General features: G+C 48.2%; 1 protein-coding gene across 5 annotated transcripts; it reads left to right on the forward strand.

Annotated features, from left to right (window-relative positions):
• The first annotated feature begins 624 nt into the window (after positions 1–624).
• On the forward strand, positions 625–23,681 carry TCAIM (T cell activation inhibitor, mitochondrial). Of its 5 annotated transcripts, none has more exons than XM_078613747.1 (11): positions 625–1,161; positions 4,098–4,233; positions 6,469–6,607; positions 8,633–8,765; positions 13,202–13,297; positions 14,270–14,392; positions 15,886–15,983; positions 18,794–18,885; positions 19,925–20,157; positions 22,790–22,921; positions 23,231–23,681. In XM_078613747.1, exons 1-11 carry the CDS (start codon positions 1,118–1,120, stop codon positions 23,475–23,477), a joined length of 1,473 nt encoding a protein of 490 aa, XP_078469873.1. In that variant the 5' UTR covers positions 625–1,117; the 3' UTR covers positions 23,478–23,681. The 5 variants fall into 5 exon arrangements, with proteins under 5 accessions (XP_078469873.1, XP_078469877.1, XP_078469874.1 ...); XM_078613751.1 differs by having other exon boundaries at positions 22,773–22,921; positions 23,074–23,323; XM_078613748.1 differs by having other exon boundaries at positions 23,074–23,323.
• The last annotated feature ends 1 nt before the right edge of the window (position 23,682 follows it).

Raw genomic sequence — 23,682 nt, forward strand, 5'->3', positions numbered from 1 at the left:
CGTCCGGCCCGCGGGCCGTACGAGGCCCGCGAAATCATTTGGTGTGGCCCTGCCAAGGCAACCGCAGGTGGGACTCGAAATTCAATAAATCTAGGAGCAAACCTGGAAAAGCAGTTGCGAGTAGCAACATCATCAATACCAGCGAACATCACACGCCTCGCCAAAAAGAAGCAGTTCCAGCCATCGCATTAGGGGTGAGTTAATTAAATATTTAACCAAATATAACAGGCTAAATTTTAAGTTGATAATTTTGTACGGCCCGCGAATGATGTTATAAATATCCAAATAGCCCATGGCAGAAGAAAGGTTCCCCACCGCTGATTTAGGCCTTGGTTTTCACATTCACTGGACACATTGTGAAGTTTTAACTGAATTGCAATTGGTAATACATAAATGACTAGATTTCTCTCTACAGAGTAATAATCTTTATATATCCCGCAGGAATCCGATGAGGTATGAAGCTCTATTTCACAGATGACCAGTAAGGGGCCGTACATAAATGACGTCACGCGCTAACCACTACACCACCGCTCCCCCAACACACGCGCGCACGTGCGCAACGTTTGATAAGCAACACAGAAGCCGTGGTCCATGAGCAGTGCTGGGGTGGTACCCAGAGGAAGACGCCACGCCCCACGTCCACCTCCACACCACCGCCGTGTTTAAGGCGGTCGGTAGGGGCTGTTGTTGTTATGGTGCGAGGTGGTCGTTGTGTCGTCCGACGTTCCGCTACGATGCAACTTGCTCCCCTCCGTTCACTTGGTGGCAGCCCGCAAATGGAATAAATCTTACGACGTTACATTCAAAGGGGCCGCGGTGGATTTCGTGAGCGTTGGGGAGTCGGATTTGCCTGTGACATGGGATGACATGGTTATGTTGGTGGCGGCCAGGACAAGTACAATCGCGGTGGGCTACGTAGCGGAGCGAAAGAAGTTCAACACTCGCGTCAAGTTAATAATCGACGATCCGGGTCCGTTACCGAGGCCAGGTTTTTTGTTTGTTTTTGTGTATGACAACGAAGGCGTTGCGCTACTTGACGAGATAGCAACGTCGCTTGCGGCGGATTTGGCCAAGTTTGCGTGATTTAGTTGTCTGCCTCTCCGTACGGACACTCACGATGCTCAAGCACTTGTCTGCGCTCTCGACACCCACGGCAGCATGGTGAGAGCTGACGGTCATACACACACCACACACACACACAGCACACACACACCACACACACACCACACATACCACACATATCCCCCACACACACACCACACACACACCACACACACCATACACACCACACACACACATACCACACACACCACACACACATACCACACACACCACACACCATACACACACCACACACACACCACACACACACACCACACACACACCACACACACCACACACCCCACACACACACACCACACACACACACATACACCACACACACCACACACACACCACACACACACCACACACCACACCACACACACACCACACACACACCCCACACACACCACACACACCACACACCACACACACACTACACACCACACACACCACACAGACCCCACACACCACACATACCACACACACCACACACCCCCACACACACACACCATACACCCCACACACACACACCACACACACACACCACACACACACACCACACACACCCCACACACCACACATACCACACACACCACACACCCCCACACACACACACCACACACCCCACACACACACACCACACACACACCACACACACACACCACACACACCACACACACACCAAACACCACACACACTCCACACACTACACGCCACACACACACACTACACGCCACACACACACACACTACACATACACACCACACACACTACACACACACCACACACACACCACACACACACACCACACACACACACCACACACACACACCACACACACACACCACACACACTACACACACACCACACACACTACACACACCACACACACTACACACACACCACACACATACACACCACACACACACCACACACACACACACCACACACCACACACACCACACACATACACACCACACACACATACACACCACACACACACCACACACACTACACACCACACACACACCACACATGTTTTGTTGCGACGCAGTTTGTCGGTCACCTTCACCCACCCACACAACCTCCCCCCACCCACCCACACAACCACCCACCTACACAACCACACAACCACCCCCCACCCACACAGTGCACACACAGTACACACACAGTATACACACACAGTATACACACAGTACACACACAGTATACACACAGTACACACACACAGTGCACACACACAGTATATACACACACAGTATACACACACAGTACAGGGGTTTAACTCTATGGGTCCGTAGTTTTTGTGTTGCATGACCAGTCGCACTGTGGCTTGTCTTCAATGCATCTTTATGGGGTTTTATGTATCTCTGTGTGTCTCTTGGTATCTCTGAGTATATGGGTCTCTATGAGCCTCTCTGAGTCTATGGGTATAACTGTCTGAGTCTTTATATTTAAATATGAGTATCTCTTATGTGGGTCTCTATGTGTCTCAATGCGTCTCTGTCTCTACGGTTTTACTATATGGTCCATAGTTTGTGTTGCGTGACCACAATTGCAGTGTGGCTTGTCTTCTTCAATGGGTCTCTGTATCTCTGTGTCTATTTGTATTTCAATGAGTATATGCGTCTCTACGTATCTCTATGAGTCTTTCACTCTGTGAGTATGTCTGAGTGGGTCTTTATTTATCGCTACGTGGGTCTCTGTATCTCTGTGTGTCTCTACAGGTTTGCTATATTGTGCAAAGTTTGGGGTGCATAACCACAATCGCATTGTGCCTTGTCTTTAATCCATCTCCTTGGGTCTCGATATCTCAATGCGTCTCTGTGTCTCTATGGATCCAGAGTGTTGGTGGTTGGGCATGGCCACAATCGCACTCATGTGGCTGTATCTTTAATTTTCCATTCATGAAGGAGATCTTGCGTTTTGACCTGTTGATGACGGGTACGATGCGGCTGGTGGTCGCAGCAGCATTGTTACTCGCTTTTGAACACATTCCTGCGGAGGGAGCTGGTAGGAACGTCGGGTTGCTCGGTCAATGGCCAGGGTCAACGGCGGCGTGGTGTATTCTGCAAATATGCCCGACTGTGAGGGCGGGCACAAGCCGGCGTGAGTAGGTTAAACGTTGAGTTTTATAAGGGCACCACGGGGTGACCAGCCCCTCCCTACCCAGCCCCACCCCTCCCACCCCCCACCCAGCCCCACCCTCCCCACCCAGCCCCTCCCCACCCTCCCCTCCCCACCCAGCCCCTCCCTCCCCACCCAGCCCCTCCCTGCACGACGGATGGCTGGTGGAACCAGGTGGTTCCTACCACTTAACTCATCACCATAAACATATTTGACGGTACATTAACATTTTCAGTTGTTGTAGACTGTACATGTAAGTCTGTAGAAGTGAAAAAGTTCTGATTTTTAAAAATGCCGTTTTTGGATGAGTTTCCTAAATATTAGCTTGGGGCTACATGGAATTGAATGTGTGGTGGTGGATTGTGTGGATTGTGGAACATGTAGGTGGTAAAACTTTCATGGCGTGGATCAATGTGGGTGAAGTGTATGGATGGTGGAGCATTGCCGATGATGGGTCGTGTAGGTGCACTACAATGCTGGTCGATTGTGATGACTGAATATCGTGTAGATCGGTACATTCCAATCTTTCTGGATCCGTGGACAACAGTTAGCACTCATCATGCACCAAGAACATTTTTCTAAATTAAAACAACTCCAGAACACTGTAAAATGTCAACTAAAGGGCCATGCAACTGAATTGCTTTCTAAAACTATACAACGTGAACAGCGGTGCAATTGCCAGTACAAAATGTTGTGTTTTGTCAAAAGATACCGGAGTATCTATAAAACCTCCGCGAACAGGTCCGACCACTTCCCACGGCCTTACGCAGGTTGGCGTGGCCGGTTGAACGTTCAACCGATGGATCGCGTGGAATGGTCAGTTGTGTGGATGCTGCATCGTTCGTCCGGTGTGATGTTGCCGGCAGGTGTCCTGTACCCAGGCTGGCGCTGGTGGCATGGCGAGGCCTCGCGAACATCTCCGCTGCCGACGTCACCAACGCCCTGCGTCCGTTCTACTTCGCCGTGCATCCAGACTTCTTCGGCCAGCACCCGCGAGAGAGGGCGAGCCCCCCCTTGATCATTTATATTTACGAGTCTGATGTTCGTCTTGAACTCGTAGGACACTACTGGTTAATGTTATACAGTTTCATTTAAGTTTCATTGATTAGGTATAACCCTGTGAGCCATGCGGCTCTTGACTCGGGTGCAATCGCAACAAAACAAAAACATGAACAAGAAACATCTCAAAGTGACTATACGCAGCAGAAATATCCAGGAAAAAACGGCAAAGTCTTCCAGAAAAAACACCGTATTTCAACGCTGTGTGTAAAAATCCCAGCGGGATGCAAGTCAAACAATAACAACCATAAGACGATGTAGATTAAAGTTATCAGGCCAACTCTGTACTACAATAGACAAACATGGCTAAACCAAAACTTTTAAAAAACACAAAAATAAAGCTATAAAAACAATGTAACAGTGATCATAGGAACTGTGATTCAAATTTTACAATAAACGATATACATAACATGTACGACCAAACTTTGCAGCCATAGCTGGCTGCATGAGTCACTCCATAACAGCAGGAGTATCAGTAGCAGAATCAAACATTTTCAATACACCTTTAAAGATCAGCACATTATAATCAAAACTCAAGATCATACTTTGCAGCGGTCATCCGGAACGATACATATGTAGGCTTTTACGACCAGTATTATCATTCATAATTCGTTCCTCTTGGTTTAGGTCGTTTAGAGTAAAATCGTAGTTTTTAACTATTGATGTGAAAAATGTTGCTTGTCTTCAACATTCCAGTTTTGCTGGTAAAGCAAATCAGTTTGCATGTCTGCCCACGTGACACTTCAATTGTTCGGCTTTGTCAGGTGGTCGATGGTGATAGTTCAACATTTTCATTACACCCACACGATGATCTAACCCAAAAAGAACTAATTATGAATAGGGCCATTATAGAACTGTTGTATGCAATGCTATATTTGGGATTTATTTCCCAAACTTTATTGTGTTTATGAAGCGTTTAGATGTCTTCATAGCGAGAAAGGCTCCGCTTTTCTCCGGTGTAAAAACTGGGGTGGTAACAGGCTGATCTGAGCACGGCGATGTTATCTTGAATTTTTAAGACGAATTATTTTCCCAAAGTTATTTCTATTGGTGCAATATAGCGGCAAATAAAATGCAAACTAAAATGCAACATGTCAACGTTTAACGTAATGCAACAACATTTATGGAGTCGAGCAGTGGGTGCAGTGGTTATTGCAGTGCCCTGTGAACCCAGTTGACCTTTCTTGGTGACAGCCTGAACCAGTGGCTTATTGTTACCTGAACAAGTCAGTGGTGACTGGTATCTATACCGGTCTTCCCTACACCGACCTGCGCCAACCAGCGTTGCGAACAGACTAACGCCCCAAGACGGGGGGGTGCAGCAACCAAAAATAACAAGAAGAGACATTTTTTTTTCTTCCGAATTTGGTAAACAAAAAAACCCTAGATATTTCAAGAGACGAAGGTGCATGTCAATACGAGATGCGGCGGTCCTTCATAAATAATGTCGCGAAGGTGTTAACTAGAACACCTTCACACATTATTCCACCCGTTTTGACCTCCCTGCACTGGCTTCCAGTTTCACATAGAATACAGTTTAAAATCCTATGGTTCACTTACAAAGGAGTGAACCATCTTGCCCTAGCCTACATCATTGACCTGCTGCACCCATATGTCACCTCAAGGTCCCTAAGATCTGGGCATGATGCAGATCTTCTCTGTATTCCCAGGTCGAGGTTTCGGTCTATGGGAGACCGAGAATTTCCCCGTGTAGCCCCTAGGCTATGGAACGCTCTTCCACGAGATATCAGGATTTCTGAGTCTGTAGATATAAAAAAATGCGCCTTAAAACTGATTTATACGCTTCCGCTTATTAAATGATTAAAAAAATATTTATAATATTTTCATACTGAGTGTCTGCTGCTGCTGTGTCATTTACAGCGCTTTCAGATACTTGATGAAAAGCGCTATATCCATATAATTATTATTACTACGACCAACACTGGCACTGGAGGTCTTCACGCAGTCGTGGAACTCCTGAGGGTTGTAAATGATTCATATGAATAACATTCATCACGTAAATCGGAAGAACTTGAGCACATGCTGTCAATTTGTTTCATTGTATTGTGCAAAGGGGAGCGCAGAAGCACACGAAGAGCTGCCTGTGCAGCGGGATAGAGGTGGGTGCAGCCGGTTCTGTAGGCTGACTGACGTCACGTCGCGTGGTGCCTTGTGCAGGCGGTGAACGAGAGCTCCCTGAAGCGGCTCAACGGGTACCTGGAGAGCCTGCAGAGGCCGGACACTCGTGCTCCACACCCGCTGCACGTCACGTTCTACGTGCGCACTACGCAGGCGCCTCCTGCCGCCATCAGCGCCGGTGAGGGACACGCCTCGGCCGTCACCGCCTGCACCACCACCGCTTGCATCATCGCTGCCTCCGCTATCAATGCCGGCAATGTCACCGTGCTGTACCTTCACTCTGGCAGCAATGCTTGCACCATCAATTGTATGCGCCATCATCGTGTGCAATCGCTGCACCATCACCATCACAGCCATCACTGCTTGTGTCATCATCATCTGCGACATCTTTGCTAACATCATGCTGGCCTTCAGCATCACCAACTTCAGCGTCACTGCCTTCTTCGTGACCAGCTCCATCATAGCCACCACTGTCCCGTTGGTAGGTCTGGTTAATAGATTTGGCAGCAGGAAACAGACTCGCAATTAAGCAACACAATACATGGACACCAAAACCACTCTGAGGCAACCAGATAAAGCCTATAATCTAAATCAGAATACCAGTCGGTATTGCAGATCGAAACTTGGTACAACACAAAAGTTTCACGAAAGCCGACCGACCAATGCAAAGATGACAACACACGCACGGAGAAGACAAAGGTTATCCATACGTTCACGTAAGGGTGGCTCGATACAACTTGGCAGCAAGTCGGATTGAAAAATCGCGCCTCTGTTCCCACAAGTGCTGCTGGACGGGAGTTGATCGCCGTGGCTTGGTGATGTCATTGGCACCATCAGACCGGGTGGGGGGGGGGCTTGTAAGGGTTTCGTTGTCTTCGTGAGGCAGGGTTTTGGGGGGGGGGATTGGCAGCGATTTTAAATGATCCAGAATGATCGACCATAATACGATGTCGATCATTATTCATCAACTATTCATCATTTCCCTTACCTCCGATTAGCACAGTTGGCTGCGTACGGTGCGAAAGACGTTCAACATACAAAGAACCTTGCTGTTCACAAGCGAGGACAGACGCACTCGCCATGTCGTTCGGTTGCCGATCCCACCCCCCAAGCTCCCCACCCTCCCCACCCTCCCCTCTCCATTGGTCATGGTGCAGTACGGCAGACCCGTCAGCCCCCACCCCCGTCAGCCCCCACCCCCGTCAGCCCCCACCCCCGTCAGCCTCCACCCCCGGTCCACTCAACTGCCTCGGTCACGCATGTGCAGTTTGGCACTCGTTGAAAATGAAACATTATTTTCACGGATTTTGGCGCCACATGATTTCTTAGTGCTCAATAAAATAAGTATTAGCAAGGGATTGTGAATTGTCAGTCAGCTACAACGCATTTCCATCCACCCACCCAGGCCCACAGTGAGTTTTTGGTTTGCTGTGTCGTAGAGATCCAGCAAGCTCGTACGAGAGTGCCTTCGAGAGAAACCGGTAGCAGAGCGCGGCTCTCGAAGTGCCCTGTGGAGGCCCTTTTGCCAGGAGTTACGTTGACAAGCAAGCACATTTTTAAATCCTTTATTAAATCCTTTATATTAAGTTCACTTGCTTGCTTGCTTGCGCGCTTACGACCGTGCAAATCTTTCGGTCGTTTTTTAACCCACTTCCCGTGATCCAATCGAGCTGACATTTTGCACAGAGACTCGTTGTGCGTGACAATTAATTTTCGTGAAAATTTTTTTCCAAAATGTTCCACTTTTTAGGAATTTTTTTTTTTCATATTTAATTTAAAATACCAATGTGATAAAAATGAAACTCTTACTCAAGAAAAACAGAAATGAATAATAAAATAAATCCGATGCCACGCATATAAAGGATTTATAGTGAAAAACTTTGTTTTTACGGGTTAATTTTTTTACAATTTTGAAGAACGTTTCGCTGGAGATTATGATTCTGCTGATACCAGTGATAGTCCAAGTAATGTAATTTATCATGCTAGCAATGTTGTTGATGATGACGCCACTGGTTATGATAAAGATTACCTCGATATTAAACATTAGTATGGTGTTGATGATGCCAGAGAAGATATGGATGATGTTGATGATGCCGTTACTGCTGGTGATGCTAACAGATGACCGAGATGTTGACGATGCTGGTGTAGATGTTCAACAACGAGGATAGCGATGTTTGTGGCGATCCCTGCTGTGGCGCTGCAGGCTTCACACCGGTGAGCTTCACGCTTCTCTCGGGCGACCTCGTGGCCACCGTGCGAGACATCCTGAGCTCATGCCGCCTGCCCACGCAGCACCTAGCCGGCCTCAATGTGCGTCACTCTCCCGCTCCCGACAGGTGAGAGCTGGGCGGTCAGTTTTACTGACAGCAGTGGTTGCCTGATGAAGTTTGATGGGGGGGCCTCTTTGTAAATTAAATTCCTTCCCTTCACTGTGTTAGCCATACCTGTCAACCCCTTATCAGTGCCTACCTTATAACAGACCAATTCCGACCTCATTGGTCACCCCGTGCCCCCTTTAAAAACCCCAACGTTTATCCTACAAAGTCCCATCACAAGGGAGAAGCACAAACAAATAGGCGTTTTTTTTTGCCCGTATTAAAACGGCCGTGTGCCGTATGGACTTCAAAACTCAATTTTGAAGCATAATTGGTAGCAATACTAGCAGTGATGCTAAGGATTGGATTACCTCGTTGCTTGGTTTGCCATGGTATTTGTCACACGACTATATTACATGTCACGACATTACGATTATACTGGTAGGAACTCACTGGTTACACCAGCCCACAGGGGATTATTGTGTCCGTCCATCCATCGTGCAGGGAGGGGCTGGGTGGGGAGGGGAGGGTGCGAAGGGGCTGGGTGGGGCTGGGTGGGGAGGGGAGGGGCTGGGTGAGGAGGGTGGGGAGGTGCTGGGTGGGGAGGGTGGGGCTGGGTAGGGAGGGGAGGGTGCGAAGGGGCTGGGTGGGGCTGGGTGTGGAGGGGAGGGTGGGGAGGGGCTGGGTGGGGAGGGTGGGGAGGGGCTGGGTGGGGAGGGTGGGGAGGGGCTGGGTGGGGAGGGGCTGGGTGGGGAGGGGCTGGGTGGGGAGGGGCTGGTCACCCCGTGGTGCCCTTATAAAACTCAACGTTTAACCTACTCACGCCGGCTTGTGCCCGCCCTCACAGTCGGCCATATTTGCGGAATACACCACGCCGCCGTTGACCCTGGCCATTGACCGAGCAACCCAACGTTCCTACCAGCTCCCTCCGCAGGAATGTGTTTGTGATATCAGTTTTGCATAACTTTGTAGTTGTATTTTGCATTATCGTATTGTTTTTGTGTTTTGCTGGACTTCCAATAAGAATAAAACATTTAGTTCCAAGTTCTCCAATTGCAGTTCATTCAAATTAAGCCTATCACAAGGTTTCTCATCACTGCAACTTTCTATCAATGTATGATGCTTATAATAAAGCACATGCTGTTAGTTAAACAAAACTCATCAAATTGAAAGCGCTACGAAAAATGATGACAATCGTATAACCGCAGAGCCGTCAATTCCTTAAAAAGTATTGTAAATTACAGATATGATTGGTAATAACCCCATTATTTAGACATTTAATTAATGTATTTTTGTTATTTAATAAATATCTTGTCAGGGAATAAAATACACATGAGCACTAAATCACGACATCACGATATTTTATGAAAACTGGCAGTGCGTTTATTGCCAATATTACGCCGTACAAATAAATATCGGAGTACAGTAGAACTCTTGATAATTTGCTAATCTCGGCATTGCATCTTCATAAATAGTCAATATTTCTGAGAATTAAACAGATGGGGCTAAAGCCTCTTGACGATGGATGGGGTATTTTTTGTTCAATAAATGTAAAAAGCAAGTGGTTGGTTATAAGGACCTGCTCAGGAGGATGACTCATGCAGCTATATTTTTCATACAGCTATTCTATGTGTACAGCTACTGTATATAATTCACACAGCTGCAAGGCACATAATAGGTGCAACATCATTAAACCATTCATACTATGTATAATTCTCACGGCTATATAATTCACACGGCCACGAAGCTATACTACTTATACCGCTATACTTTAACACAGCTGTATACAGGCACCCCTCTACTTACAAACGAGTTAGGTTCCAGAGGTCTGTTCGTAAGTCGATTTGTCCATAAGTTCAACTTTACTCCTGTCGATTCCAAACATATTGTACGGTATCTACATGAAACACGGGGAATGGGTTTAAAAGTTGTATAATCTCCTGTAGATGCCACTTGTTCGTCATGTTCTGCAGATGTAGATGCCACTGATTCTTCATGTTCTGCAGATTTTAGATGCCACTGATTCTTTATGTTCTGCAGATGTAGATGCCACTGATTCTTCATGTTCTGCAGATGTAGATGCCACTGATTCTTCATGTTCTGCAGATGTAGATGCCACTGATTCTTCATGTTCTGCAGATGTAGATGCCACTGATTCTTGACGTTCTGCAGATGTAGATGCCACTGATTCTTCATGTTTTGCAGACGTAGATGCCACTGGTTCTTTATGTTCTGCTGATGTAGATGCTAATTCCCTTTGGTGCTCGTGTTTCCTCTCTACTCTCTTGAAAAACTAACCAAGAAATGCCTGCACAGTTGCTCTCTTCTTATCTTCATAAATCAACTTGTTAACGGGCAACAGCTGCCGACACCTTAGACACCCTTTCAGTGTTTGGGTCCTGAGACTCGAAACAAGCCAGTGGTTGACACCGAACAACCACCGCCATCCATTGTGCGGCGGTTGAACTTACAACTCTTGGTCCGAAGAGGCAATTGGACATACGGACCTGCTTTTGTGCTTTTACCATCTACATGGCAGAGGCTCGGTCTCATTAGCAGCAGTTGCACTTTAACAACTCTGGCACCCCCCCCCCCCTCTCAGCCAGTCTACATAACAAAGGCTCAGTCCTTTGTTATGTAGACTAGCCGTAGTTTCAAGCCGCACCAACCTTACCATAATAATAAAAAAGGGGGCCTGTCCTAGCCCACCCCCCCCCCCCTCAACCAGTATATATACGGGGTAGTATCTCTTGGAATCTCTCATTTACTTGATACAGCAAGCGTGCTGTGACGGTTCCACCTGAAGACGGAAGCTTGTGTTGCCTCCGAAACGTCGTGATTTTTATTTTTATTTTATTTTACTTTCATTAATTTTATTTTTTTTACCTACGTGACTTTACCGAAAAAACCTAAGAATATGAATCCTTGCAGTCACGAAAGCTTCAAATCTAGAATTAACGGACAGGTTTGTTCGTATCTCTGAAAGTTTGTAAGTCAATCTTTGTAAGTAGAGTCGTCCTTGTAATTTGCACAGTTGTACCAATCGTGCCACGTACTAATCGCGTGGTGACGCTATTCCCACCAGCTCTACTCTTTAGCCAGCGATAACATTAACACAACTATGCTGTTAATTTGACTATACGGTACCATTCACAGAGCAATACTCTTAACACTGCTATGTAATTCATCCATGCTGTTAAGCCCGCTACGCCTATTCCGGTTGAGGCTCAAGACGTTTCGTTTCTCCTCTCTGTCTACGACTGACTGCCTCGTTCTCCACACAAAGCCCACTGCTTCTGTACAGCATCTCAAGACGTGGTCACATTTAGACGCAATGCTCACGGTCATTTTATTACTTTATCTCGTTTAACGAGGTGAGAATTCCAGAGACCACAATGAGTTTCATTTGCACGAGTGACCTGAGGCCGTTAGTCTGCCAGTAGGGGGCGATGATCGCCATTTACGATCCCAATTGAGTAATGTTGGGGTGTAACTTCCGAACGTGGAAAATTTGGACCCTGACGCCGGCATACGATGGCCTACTCTTGCGAATGACGTAATCAATAACTCTTTGTTAATCTACTGCTGGATGAGTGCCTTCCCACTGCCGTGCGATCGTGGAGTTTTTGGTTTTTATCATACTTCACCACACTGGTCATAGACGTGAGAGCATAGTGGTGCAGTACAACATCAATATTTTTCTGTAATCCCCTCTGCTCCCTCCAATGTTTCTCCGCCAGCCATAACACCTATCCATCCGTGCACGTGCAGTCTCAGCCCTGCGTAGCTTTATTTTAAATGATTATGCTCGTTTCCTCACCGAATCCCAAGACTCTTGGGATATCTGACGAGGTTAGCTTCCGATATCTGAAAAGATCGGGCTCATTCCCCGTAGTATTGTTCATTTCAGTGTTGAGTTTATTTAATTTGTTACGCGGATGATCCCGTTTAGTCATTAGTCAGCATATTTTATAACCGAGATCCACGGTGTGTGAGCAGAGCAGCAGCAACAAAAACAAAAGTAAAAAACATGAATATTGCAGAGAACAAATACAGGGTCCTAAGGAAAATTGCACAACTCACAAACCCAGGTATTTAACGATCACAGACAAAATGCACGAATCGAAAAACAATGCATCGGCTAGGCCAGTCGCTGGCAAAGAAAATAACAGGCAGAGACATTTTTTTCATATTCGGTAAAAAAAAAAACACCCTCAATACTTCAAGAGCCGCAATGCACATCAATACCTAGACACACACATAACGTCACAAGGCAGTCTGTAAAGCGCCACATGCTGCTCCGGAGCTGCAGGTTGCCGAGCCCTGGGCTAGGCGCTGCATGAATCCCAGTGGCGTTGCGTCGCATAGTATCGCACGTGGCCCGCTCGGCTGAGCTTGGCGCGTGGTCCGTTCGAGCGTTGGTGACGTGGCGGTGTCGTGTGCGCCCCGCGTGCTAGGCCGATCAAGTGGGACAAGACGTTCTACACCTTCACGGGACAGAAGGACCCCGACGAGGAGATGCGGAAGGCCAAGGTGGCTGAGCCAACGCTTGGGTAACGATTTTGCATTGACGTCTCGAGCCGCCAATCTGTGTTCGGCAGCACGTGGAGCTAGGTGACCTGTCTGAGGAGCATTACGCGTTTTATCGCTACTATTACTACGCTTCGTTTACTCAGGAGAGGCTCACCGAATCTCAACTCCTTCAGGAGGGTCCTGCCAATCTTTGCAGTCAGGGGCAATGCTGCAACCATTTAGTAATTTGCAGAGTAATTTTTCAGCTTTGGGATGTTTGGCCAATACCAGTCGCACTATGGGTGTGTGTTTTTTTTTTTTATCTATGGGAGGAAGCTGCTGAAGCCAGATATAACAAATGCAGAACAGGGGGAGAACATTACAAACTGCACGCAGAAAGGCACCCGAGTTGGGAAATAAACACGGGTCCTTAAAGCTGTGAGGCACGAGTGTTTCTACTGCGCCACTCTCGCCGCCCAAATGTCATTGATTGAAACTCTTACCATCACGATGCATGCTTGCATTCGTTTGTGTAAGAATCGGGTACGTCTGATTGCGCGTGATCGGATCGGATCAGACGCGTGGACACTCTGAGCGAGCGAATGGAACGAAGGCTGAAATGTAGCAAAGAAGCATGGAGAGATGCATGCTGGGTATTAGACTTAAGAGAGAGAGGGAAAATAAATGTACGTATTGGAAAAAAACACGAATTCTAGACATCATATTGACTGTTAAGGAAAGTATGTTGTCTTGGGCAGGGACTGAATAAAGAATGCGTGAGAATGAATGAAGCAGCAGAGCACATGGAGCGAAACTTCGAACATCGTGCCGAACGACGCGCGGTACGAAGCACATTTGAAAACGAATGAATGAGTGAATGAATCGTGCTCGAGCGTTGAGCCGGACCTCCTTGCGGTTCATCGCTGCCCTCCGCGGGGGTTGGGTGGTGATTGTGATGGTTGAGAAGTCACGCGTCGGGGTACGGGGGGCTCCGCGTGCCGCCCTCTCGCCAGGGCTTGGCTCCAGAGGCACGGGCCCACGGCGGCCGAGAGGCTGCAGAAGAGCCTGCCGCTCCGCACGGCCGTGCAGAGGCTCAAGGAGGAGCTGTGTCGGCGCATGGGGCTGCAGGACATACGGTGAGTGAGGACACGTGGTCAGTGAGGATGCATGGTAAGGGCGTGCAGTTAGAATAATTGGTAAGGACGCGAGATCAGTAAGGATACATGGGAAGGATATGTATTTTGTAAGGATACATGGCAAGGACACATGGTTAGTAGGGAGACGTTAAAAGAATATACGTTAATTCAGGATGCGCGGTGAGTACGCTCCACACGGTAGGTACACGTCAATAAGCACACCCGGTGGTTGTTCCATAGTAAGGATACGTGGTCAGTGAGGAGCAGTCGCAGGGCACACATTGCATTAAAGCTAACGGCGTGTGCGATTACTAACCAAGCAACTTGAGACTTTCCACAACATGAGCTCAGCGCTTATTTATCCGCTTCGTGAGCGTTGAGGCAGCGGCAAACCTCTCCGCCCACGCGCCGTTTGCGACCGCGATGTGTTCCGCCAAACAGAGGCGCGATTCACCTTGGCTTTCAAAATAGTTGCCACCCAATTCCACGTTTCGAAAAATATTTGTCAACCAATTCCACGTTTCCACCCTTCAGTGTGAAGTGGGAAGGCTTGCTGTCGAAGCGCGTGGCACGCATCACGCTCGGACGGTGATTCGGCACGGCTCATCACTGCACGCAGAGGGGGCGTTCTGGTCAGGAGTGATGCATGGTCGGGGTGGGGGGGGGGCGGTTCGGCCGGCCACCCCAGATGGACAGAAAGATGGCCTTTATAACCAGTAAAGAGCTGATCGAAACTCAGCGCTGCCTGTCAAGGGAGGCTTGATTGAAACTACGATATTGCCATACGCTATTTGTTATTAGTCTGCGATCGATGTTTGCTCTTGAGGTATGGAACAGATGTATGATATTGGTTTATGCCATTGTTTGTTGTGCAAAATAGCTGAAGGACTCTGTACTCATTCTCTGCACTGTTGATGTTTTTGTCTTTTGTTGTTGTTGTTGTTGCCGCTCTGCTCATGCAGCATGATGGATCTCCCGTGAAAAATAGTCGGGCAGCTGGCTGAATGGGACCACCATCTGTGTAGCTAATAGAACAAAGGTTTTTTGGGTTAGATCGCGTAAATATATAAATGTGTCGTTAAACCCACCACCACCCGACACAGCCAATTAGTAAGGGTTGTCACGTGAGCAGAACGTGCCAATTCACCACTAGGGAGACAAAGGTGGCTGGGCGTGGTCCTGGCCACCCACCACCTCATGTTGCTGTTCCAAACTTCATAGGTGCTCGCCAACAGCACTTGCCCAAAAAGTCTGTTAAGGCTATACAGGGGATCTTTGTCTTTGTACCACACGGTGTGTGGAATAACCTAGAATAAGCGTGAACTTGTGGTGTTGCGCTGTGTGTGCTTTGCCTTGTCTTTGCGTGGCGTGTGCTGCTTTTGGTGTGTTCAGCTGTGCGACGTATGCTTCGTGCCACAGCATGCAGTAGCGCACGGTCGGCCCCACGCGTGCACGGCACTTCCCCGTTATTTGCCGTCGTTATTTGCACGCAGGTGGCAAAGACAGTGGGGTGTGGCACACAAGAACAGCCAGCTGCACAGCCTGAGCCGAATGGGACAGCAGTTCCCGCAGCTGGCACAGCAACTGAAGGGTACGCACGCACACGTACGGGAGCGCATGCGCGCGCGCGCGTGTGGATACACCGGTGAAAAAGTGTTATTGATCATCGCGTGCAAAAACTATTTTTTAAAAATCTGTTACAGGACAATTCCTCTATCCGTTGCCCTATTATCCTATTATCACAATCTGTAAGGTCCATGGAAACTCCTATTAATCACACCTATAAGGTCCATGGAAACTCCTATTATTACAATCTGTAAGGTCCATGGAAACTCCTATTATCACAATCTGTAAGTTCCATGGAAACTCCTATTATCACAATCTGTAAGGTCCATGGAAACTCCTATTATCACGATCTGTAAGGTCCATGGAAACTCCTATTATCACAATTTGTAAGGTCCATGGAAACTCCTATTATCACAATCTGTAAGTTCCATGGAAACTCCTATTATCACAATCGGTAAGTTCCATGGAAACTCCTATTATCACAATCTGTAAGGTCCATGGAAACTCCTATTATCACAATCTGTAAGTTCCATGGAAACTCCTATTATCACAATCTGTAAGTTCCATGGAAACTCCTATTATCACAATCTGTAAGTTCCATGGAAACTCCTATTATCACAATCGGTAAGTTCCATGGAAACTCCTATTATCACAATCTGTAAGTTCCATGGAAACTCTTATTATCAAAATCTGTAAGTTCCATGGAAACTCCTATTATCACAATCTGTAAGTTGCATGGAAACTCCTATTATCCACATCTGTCAGATCCATGGGAACTCCTATTAATCACACCTATAAGGTCCATGGAAACTCCTATTATCCACATCTGTAAGTTCCATGGAAACTCCTATTATCACAATCTGTTATCCGCGGCTCCTATTCCTATTATCAGCAGCATTCCGCAATTTTTACTGACAATGCAGAACGAAGCAGCTGCGTTATGCTTCAGGAAATAATGTGTTGCTTCTATTTCAAGGGGAAATAAGCGAACACAAAGTACTGGGGCACTTAGATTTATTTTTATTTTATTGTATAAAATATTTTATTGTTTTATATTTGTATGAATTTTTTTATTGTTTCATATTTATTGTATTATATATTTTTAATTGTTTTACATTTATTGAATTATATTTTTTATTGTTTTACCCCCATTGCTGATGTTGGGACTGTGCCCTGTGCAGGGTGTATGGGGGCTAATCACTGCTGGAGCAATGTAATTCTCAAGCGTGGCGACACAGATGATTGTATGAGGGTGTAAGATTGCTACGTGCCGTGTCCTTTTTTCGGCCTTTCGTTTCCCTCGCCCCCGCCCCCCCTGGTATGTAGTGTGTCTGTTCTTTGGGTTTTCTACGGGATTCAAATAATGATGGTTGTTATGGCTTGGGTCAAAAAGGTAGTCTTGTGTTTTTCAACAGAAGAAATGTTACGTAATAGTCTTATTATGACTTAAAGCTTTCGTGACTGCAGGAATTCAAATTCTTTGGGTCTTTCGGTAAAGCCACGTAGATAGAATAAATAAATAAATAGATAAATAAATAACTATCACGACGTTTCAATCGCAACACAAGCAATCGTCATCAGGTGAAAATATATATATTTTTTGGGGTATTTCGGTAAAGCCACGTAGATAAAAAAAGAAATATCTCGAGAAAAAAAAAAAATCCAAATATCAGGACCGCTTGTGTTGCGACCGAAACGTCGTGTTTTCTTTTCTTATTTTTTCTATCTACGTGACTTTACCGAAAGCACCAGAGAGTACGTGTGTGTTTATGTGACCGCTTGGCTTCTTCACGTTGCTCTACGTGTCGCCGTGCACATCTGTGCTGTCCGTCCGTTTGCTGTCGACGTCGCAAAAAACACACAGTGGAACATTACATAAAAATACGATCTCCTTTACACGAGGGCATAATTTTTAATGTTTCTAGCATCACCAGCAAAGAAATAGATTAATATGATTGGGGTAAAGTGTGGGTACTGTCATCTCTTCCGAGATGGTCTGGCCAGCTTGAGCACTACGTGATGTCTTTGATCACCGCTCACCCTCCGTCCCGACACGTCTCCATTCATTGTGTTGAGCACTACGTGCAGTCTTTGATCACCGCTCACCCTCCGTCCCGACACGTCTCCATTCATTGTGTTGAACACTACGTGCAGTCTTTGATCACCGCTCCTCCTCCCTCCCGACACGTGTCCATTCATTGTGTTGAGCACTACGTGCAGTCTTTGATCACCGCTCCTCCTCCCTCCCGATACGTTTCCATTCATTGGCTACCACAGTCTGATAAGCTCTCCAAACCCCCCCTCTCCACCTCCCTTCAACTTGCTTATAAGGGATTACATCTTGAATCATTGCTTCACTTGATGCAGCTAATTCGGCTGTGACGGTCCCACCTGATGACGGAGACTTGTGTTGCCTCCGAAACGTCGTGATTTTTATTTTTATTTTGTTTTATTTTACTTTCATTAATTTTAATGTTTTACCTACGTGACTTTACCGAAAAAACCTAAGAAGATGTAACAACAATACACTCTAGAGGGGCTCTTTAGAAGTGCCTCTGGTGGAGGCCCTTCTGCCAGCAGTGGCGTGAGCAAGCAGTTGCAGGGCTGCCCCTTTACATTCATGAAATCCCAAACATCTCATCAGTAAACCACGTAATTCACATCCCGTGAAGCGTGACGCTATCGCGAATAGAAAGTGGGTGAGGCTACCTGTGCAGGTCATCAGTAATGCAATATTTAATGATAAGGCTGCTCTCTGCTGGTTAATGCCGCGCGTTATCCCTGCTGCAAATTCATTCTGCCACCCTCTCCTCCGCCGTGTTTGGCTGCGTCCAGGCCAGATGCTGCTGTTCACCGACCAGTCGGGAGTGAACGCCCTGGGGCACATCATGTTGGGCACCACGGACGTGCACCACCACTGGATAAAGGTACGGGGGATGGGGGGGCTGCTGGCACGTTTAGGGGCGCCACAGAGGCGAGATGTTGACACTCAGCTCCCCCACATTGCTGTGCTTCTGTCTCCTGCCCACCTCACAGCCAGCCCCAACTGATCTACGGTGGCGAGTTATTAACTACCTCGCCTGGTATGTAGTAGGAGGTCGGGGGTTTTATCCCGACCCTTGGCGATATCTGTATATTTGGAGTTTGCACGTTCTGCCCGTGGTCGCATGCATTATTCTCCGGGTCCTCCAGTTTTTCCTTCCACATTTAGAATCAACGTGTGCTTAAGAGTGTTTGGCTACTATACATTTCCACGCAATAAGTTACTTTTGTTGAGCTATCATTTGTGACCAGGTCACTGAAAAATAGCTGCATAGCTCAGTGGGCCTTAGCTGGTCAAATTTAAATGGTTTAGTTGAATTCACCGGCACCGCCTTCACCGTCCAGCCAACGCAACTACTCTGCCCCGCTGCGCACGAAGACACAACGATGTCCAGGACAAGACGACTTTCCTTCCCGCAGCGGCCAGCGCTCGCTGAAGCTTGGGTGTGTCATGTTCCGTGTGTCGCGGGTGTGCTCCGCCCTTTAGAGCTGCCCAGTTTCCAAAACAAGGTGAAACAATGTGATGCGTGCACGTGCACCTGCCTGCACGCGTCTTTGTACTTGTGAAGAGTTGATGGGGGGGGATCTTTGTCTTTTGTGAGGAGCGGCAGTGCAGCGGTTAGCGCATTGTGTTACAAACACCCCCGGTGACCCGAGTTCGATTCCCGCTCACGGCCACCACCGGTGACGATTATCTGAACCGGTTCTGGGCCTCCCGTCACTCGACTCAGTACCCGGTGCGGTGTGTAAACATCGCCACTCGGGAGACAAAGGCGGCCGGGCATGGTGCGGGAAACCCCCCCCCCCCTCGTGTACCGTGCCGTCCTTCACAGCTGCTCGTGAACGGAACTTGCCCCCACCGTCTGTTCATGGCTATGGACGGGGTGGTGGGCGTTGGGATCTTTGTCTCGTGCGCGGTCCCAGGCAGTGGAGGAGAGCCCACGCCTGTCCATGGTGCTCGCCCAGCTGCGCGCCGCCGAGGAGCGCGCGTGCCGCATGCTAGGCGGCGCGTCGCTCACCCAGCGCGACCCCCACGTCTCGGGCCTGTCGGCGCAACGGGCCCTAGCTCGCCTCAACCTCATGCGGGAGTCGGCGCTGCGCGGGCCGCCCCTCTTCCTGCCGGGCAGCCTGCGTGACCTGAGGCTCATCCTGGAGGGGTGAGGAGAGAAGAAGGCGGAGCGGCGTTGCCGGCGTGGCGTTGCCGCCTCGGCGTTGCCGGCGCGGTGCCCAGCCTTCGTGGCCTACAGCCAGTCCTCAATCATTTGCCGCATATTCTAAAGCATTGTAAGACGCACCGGAAAGTAAGATGCAGCCATGGGCGGAGTTTGGGGGGGCAATGCACCCCACATTGGACACCTCCATAAATGTATTTTCAGTAATTTACAATTAAGATAAAAAATAATAATATATGCATCCACGATTCCTAATGTGAAGGACAAAGCGAACCCCTGCCCCACCCCCTAAATATAGAAGTCAAAACTTCGCCTGTGGACCCAGCCCAAACTTGTGCTCGGTGTCAAATAAAGTTACACGAACCCAATCGCGCACACAAAGACACAGATCCCCTGTATAGCCTCGAACAGACTATTGGGTACAAGCACTGTTAGAGAGTTGCATCTATGAAGGCCGGCATGGCACATGAGGGGGTGGGTCGTCAGCAACCACAACCGGCCACCTTCATCTCCCCAGCGCTGATGTTTTTATACACCACACAAGGTACTGATTTAAGGCCGAGCAGATCTAGGGGAGGCTCCGGACCAGTTTAAATAATCGTCTCACTGGTGTTGGCCGTGAGCAGGAGTCGGAACTCGGGTCACCGGCTTTGTAGCGCGGTGTGCTACCGCTCCTCATAGACACGTGATCCGGGATAGCAGACGCACCCCCAACATTTGCTTGAAGATAAAGGAGGAAAAATGTGCTTCTTATGATTCAATTAATTTCGCGATGCTGCTACGCTGACATTGGTGTACAGTCGCGTTTTTACAAAAACAATTCAACAGATTCGTCAATAACGCTGCCTTTAAATAAAAATAACTTGTAATCGGTGATGTTATAGGGATTGGCCCCTTTCCATGGCACATAATTGGAAAGCATTTATGTGCTGTGAAGGACTATTGCTTTGAGTTTTTTGTTTCATAACCTGGAGAGTACGGTATAGCGCGGGATTCCGTTGTGTCTCCACATATAAATAACAAGAAATGTGTTTTAGGCTGTCATCGGCCTCTTTGCTTTCAACAACCGTGTAATCCAGCAACATTAGTTTACAGTCCCCGTAGAGCAGTGGTTCTTAACCTGGGTTGCACGCACCCCCTGGGAGTTGCGAGATGCCCTTTCTGGGGGTGTGAGACGTTGCCAGGTTTTTTTAGAATGTAAATCATCGAAACGCAAATTATGCACGGACACGTAAGTACAACTACTTTGTTTCATCAAACCCTGTGTATTTATTAGCATACATTTTTTTTACGATTGAGAACCACTGCTGTAGAGGGTACTTTAGCCTATCCTTTGACACTGGCCGGTCAGGCTGTGGCACACCCATCTATACAGCTCGTTGAACGAAAGCGGCGAGATTTAAGAAACTTGCACCATTGTTGCACCTGTCATGGCAGGAGACCAAATCGATCCGGTGACCTCTGGGTTTCACCACGACTTTCAAGTACCTTTTAAAGGCAACAGGTGACTGGAGCGTGCTAAACGTAGACAGAAGCAGATCAAGTGTGCTCACCGTTACACCACAGCATCGGTGGGGCTCATTTGGAGGTGGCTGGGTGGCTCAAGAGGTCAGAGCGCTGAGCTCGCACCACTGAGGTCCTGGGTTCGATTGAAGTGAGTTGATGATCTCAGCCCCGTCGCCAACGATTGAAAAAAAACAACGTAAAATTTGGTTCTGTACTTAGTTTGGATAATTTCCAGCTCTGAGAATTCAAATATGAGTTGGTTACATATTCTTGGTTCTTTCGGTAAAGTCACGTCGAAGGGAAACAATAAAATAATAAAAATATAAAACAATACAATTCTCACGACTTTTGGACTGCAACACAAGCAGAGAATTGTATTGTTTTATATTTTTATTATTTTATTGTTTCCCTTCCACGTGACTTTACCTGAAAGAACCAAGAATATGAATCCCTGCAGTCACGAAAGCTTTAAATCAAAATTTATGAGTTGGTTGTCACGCAAAATACCTCGCTCATCTGCACAGCAAGCGGGAAGTGCTACCATCTATTGCGTAGGTCAGAGGTCACCCGAAGAATCACTTTGTTTCGTGACATGACCGCCGATAGCACGATCGGGATAAAAAAAATCTGGGAGAAAACAAAAATATCCCGGAAGAATGCAGGAATTTCATGGGACCTCCTTTGCCAGTACCAAAATATACTAATAGGGTTTTCCCCCTATTAGTATATTTTGGTACTGGCAAAGGAGGTCCCATGATGTAGCTGCTCACACCGAGCTCTGATTACTCTGGTAGTGCGTTGTCTTTGAACTGTGCGCCTTTTGGCGTCATCTGGTCGAACACCATATGAGACTAGGCTCTAAAGAAAGCTATCTCTGGTGTGGACCAATCAGTTTCAAGGACAATGCATAAATGATCAGAGTATTGTTTTTTGTTTGCATTTGACTGCAAGTATTGTGGTTAATGTAAACATGATTCCTTGCAAAAGGTGTCAGTTTTGTTGCCAGAAAAAAGGGGGAAAACCCTATTAATGCAGGAATTGTTTTGTGCGGCGCGAGCGAGTGAACGGGCATCTGGCTGTGGTTGACCGTGCAGGGCGCGCTGTGTCCCAGCTCGGAGTGCAGCCTGCGGCTCCTGGAGTCCGGCGTGTTCGAGGTCCCAGTCACGAGCTCGGCCGACGCCCTGCAGATGTTCATCGCGGGCAACGCCAGGGAGGCGCGCGCGCGCATGAACGCGACGCAGAGGTGCGCGCCGCGTGGTCGCGCCGGGAAGTCGATGGCATCACGTCTGCTCATTGGGCCCTAATCACCCCCGGCGCACACCGGTGTTATTTTTGTTTTACGATATGAGTGACGAAAATATTAATCAAGCAAGTGTTTTTCGTTATTTTATTTAGCGATAACTACGAGTGGACGACAACACAACGAGACAAAACAAGTCTGAATCGAGGCGCAGACTTAAGATGATTCCGCATCGTATTCGAGACGGGCAGGTGCACCGAGGACTCTCAAACCGCGGCGCCGCCTCTCACTTGCCGCCCGCGCTCCTCGCAGGCTGGAGGCCGAGGCACTGGCATTGGCGAAGGAGTGCGCGGAGCGGCTGGGAGCCCACCGATTGCGCGGCGAGGCCGGCCTCCCCCCGGCCGCCCTGGCCGAGTGCTGCCGCCGCTTGCTGCTGCTGCCTCCGCCAACGACGGCGCCCCATCTCTCGGGGCTCCAGGGGATGCGCGTGTGCGTCTCGCGCTACTACGCGGTGTCGCAGGATGGCGAGGTCGTCATCCCGTGGCAGTGGCGCGGATGAGTGCCGGCCTTCTGCTTCGGAGCGCTCCCTCCGTGTCCCCCGTCGGGAGGAGGCGGGGAGGGGCGAACAACCGAGCCGCGCTGGGGCCGTGGCGAAACATCCCGGCCCGGCGCGGGTCAGGAGTCGCCAGTTTTTTTTTCCCCCCACTGCAGAACCGAGCTGTGCCATGCAGTCGATGTCGCGTGCAATGGACGAGTCGAGTCGC

The sequence above is a fragment of the Lampetra planeri genome, chromosome 42 (assembly GCF_965212315.1).
Source record: "Lampetra planeri chromosome 42, kcLamPlan1.2.h2, whole genome shotgun sequence".
NCBI lineage: Eukaryota > Metazoa > Chordata > Hyperoartia > Petromyzontiformes > Petromyzontidae > Lampetra > Lampetra planeri.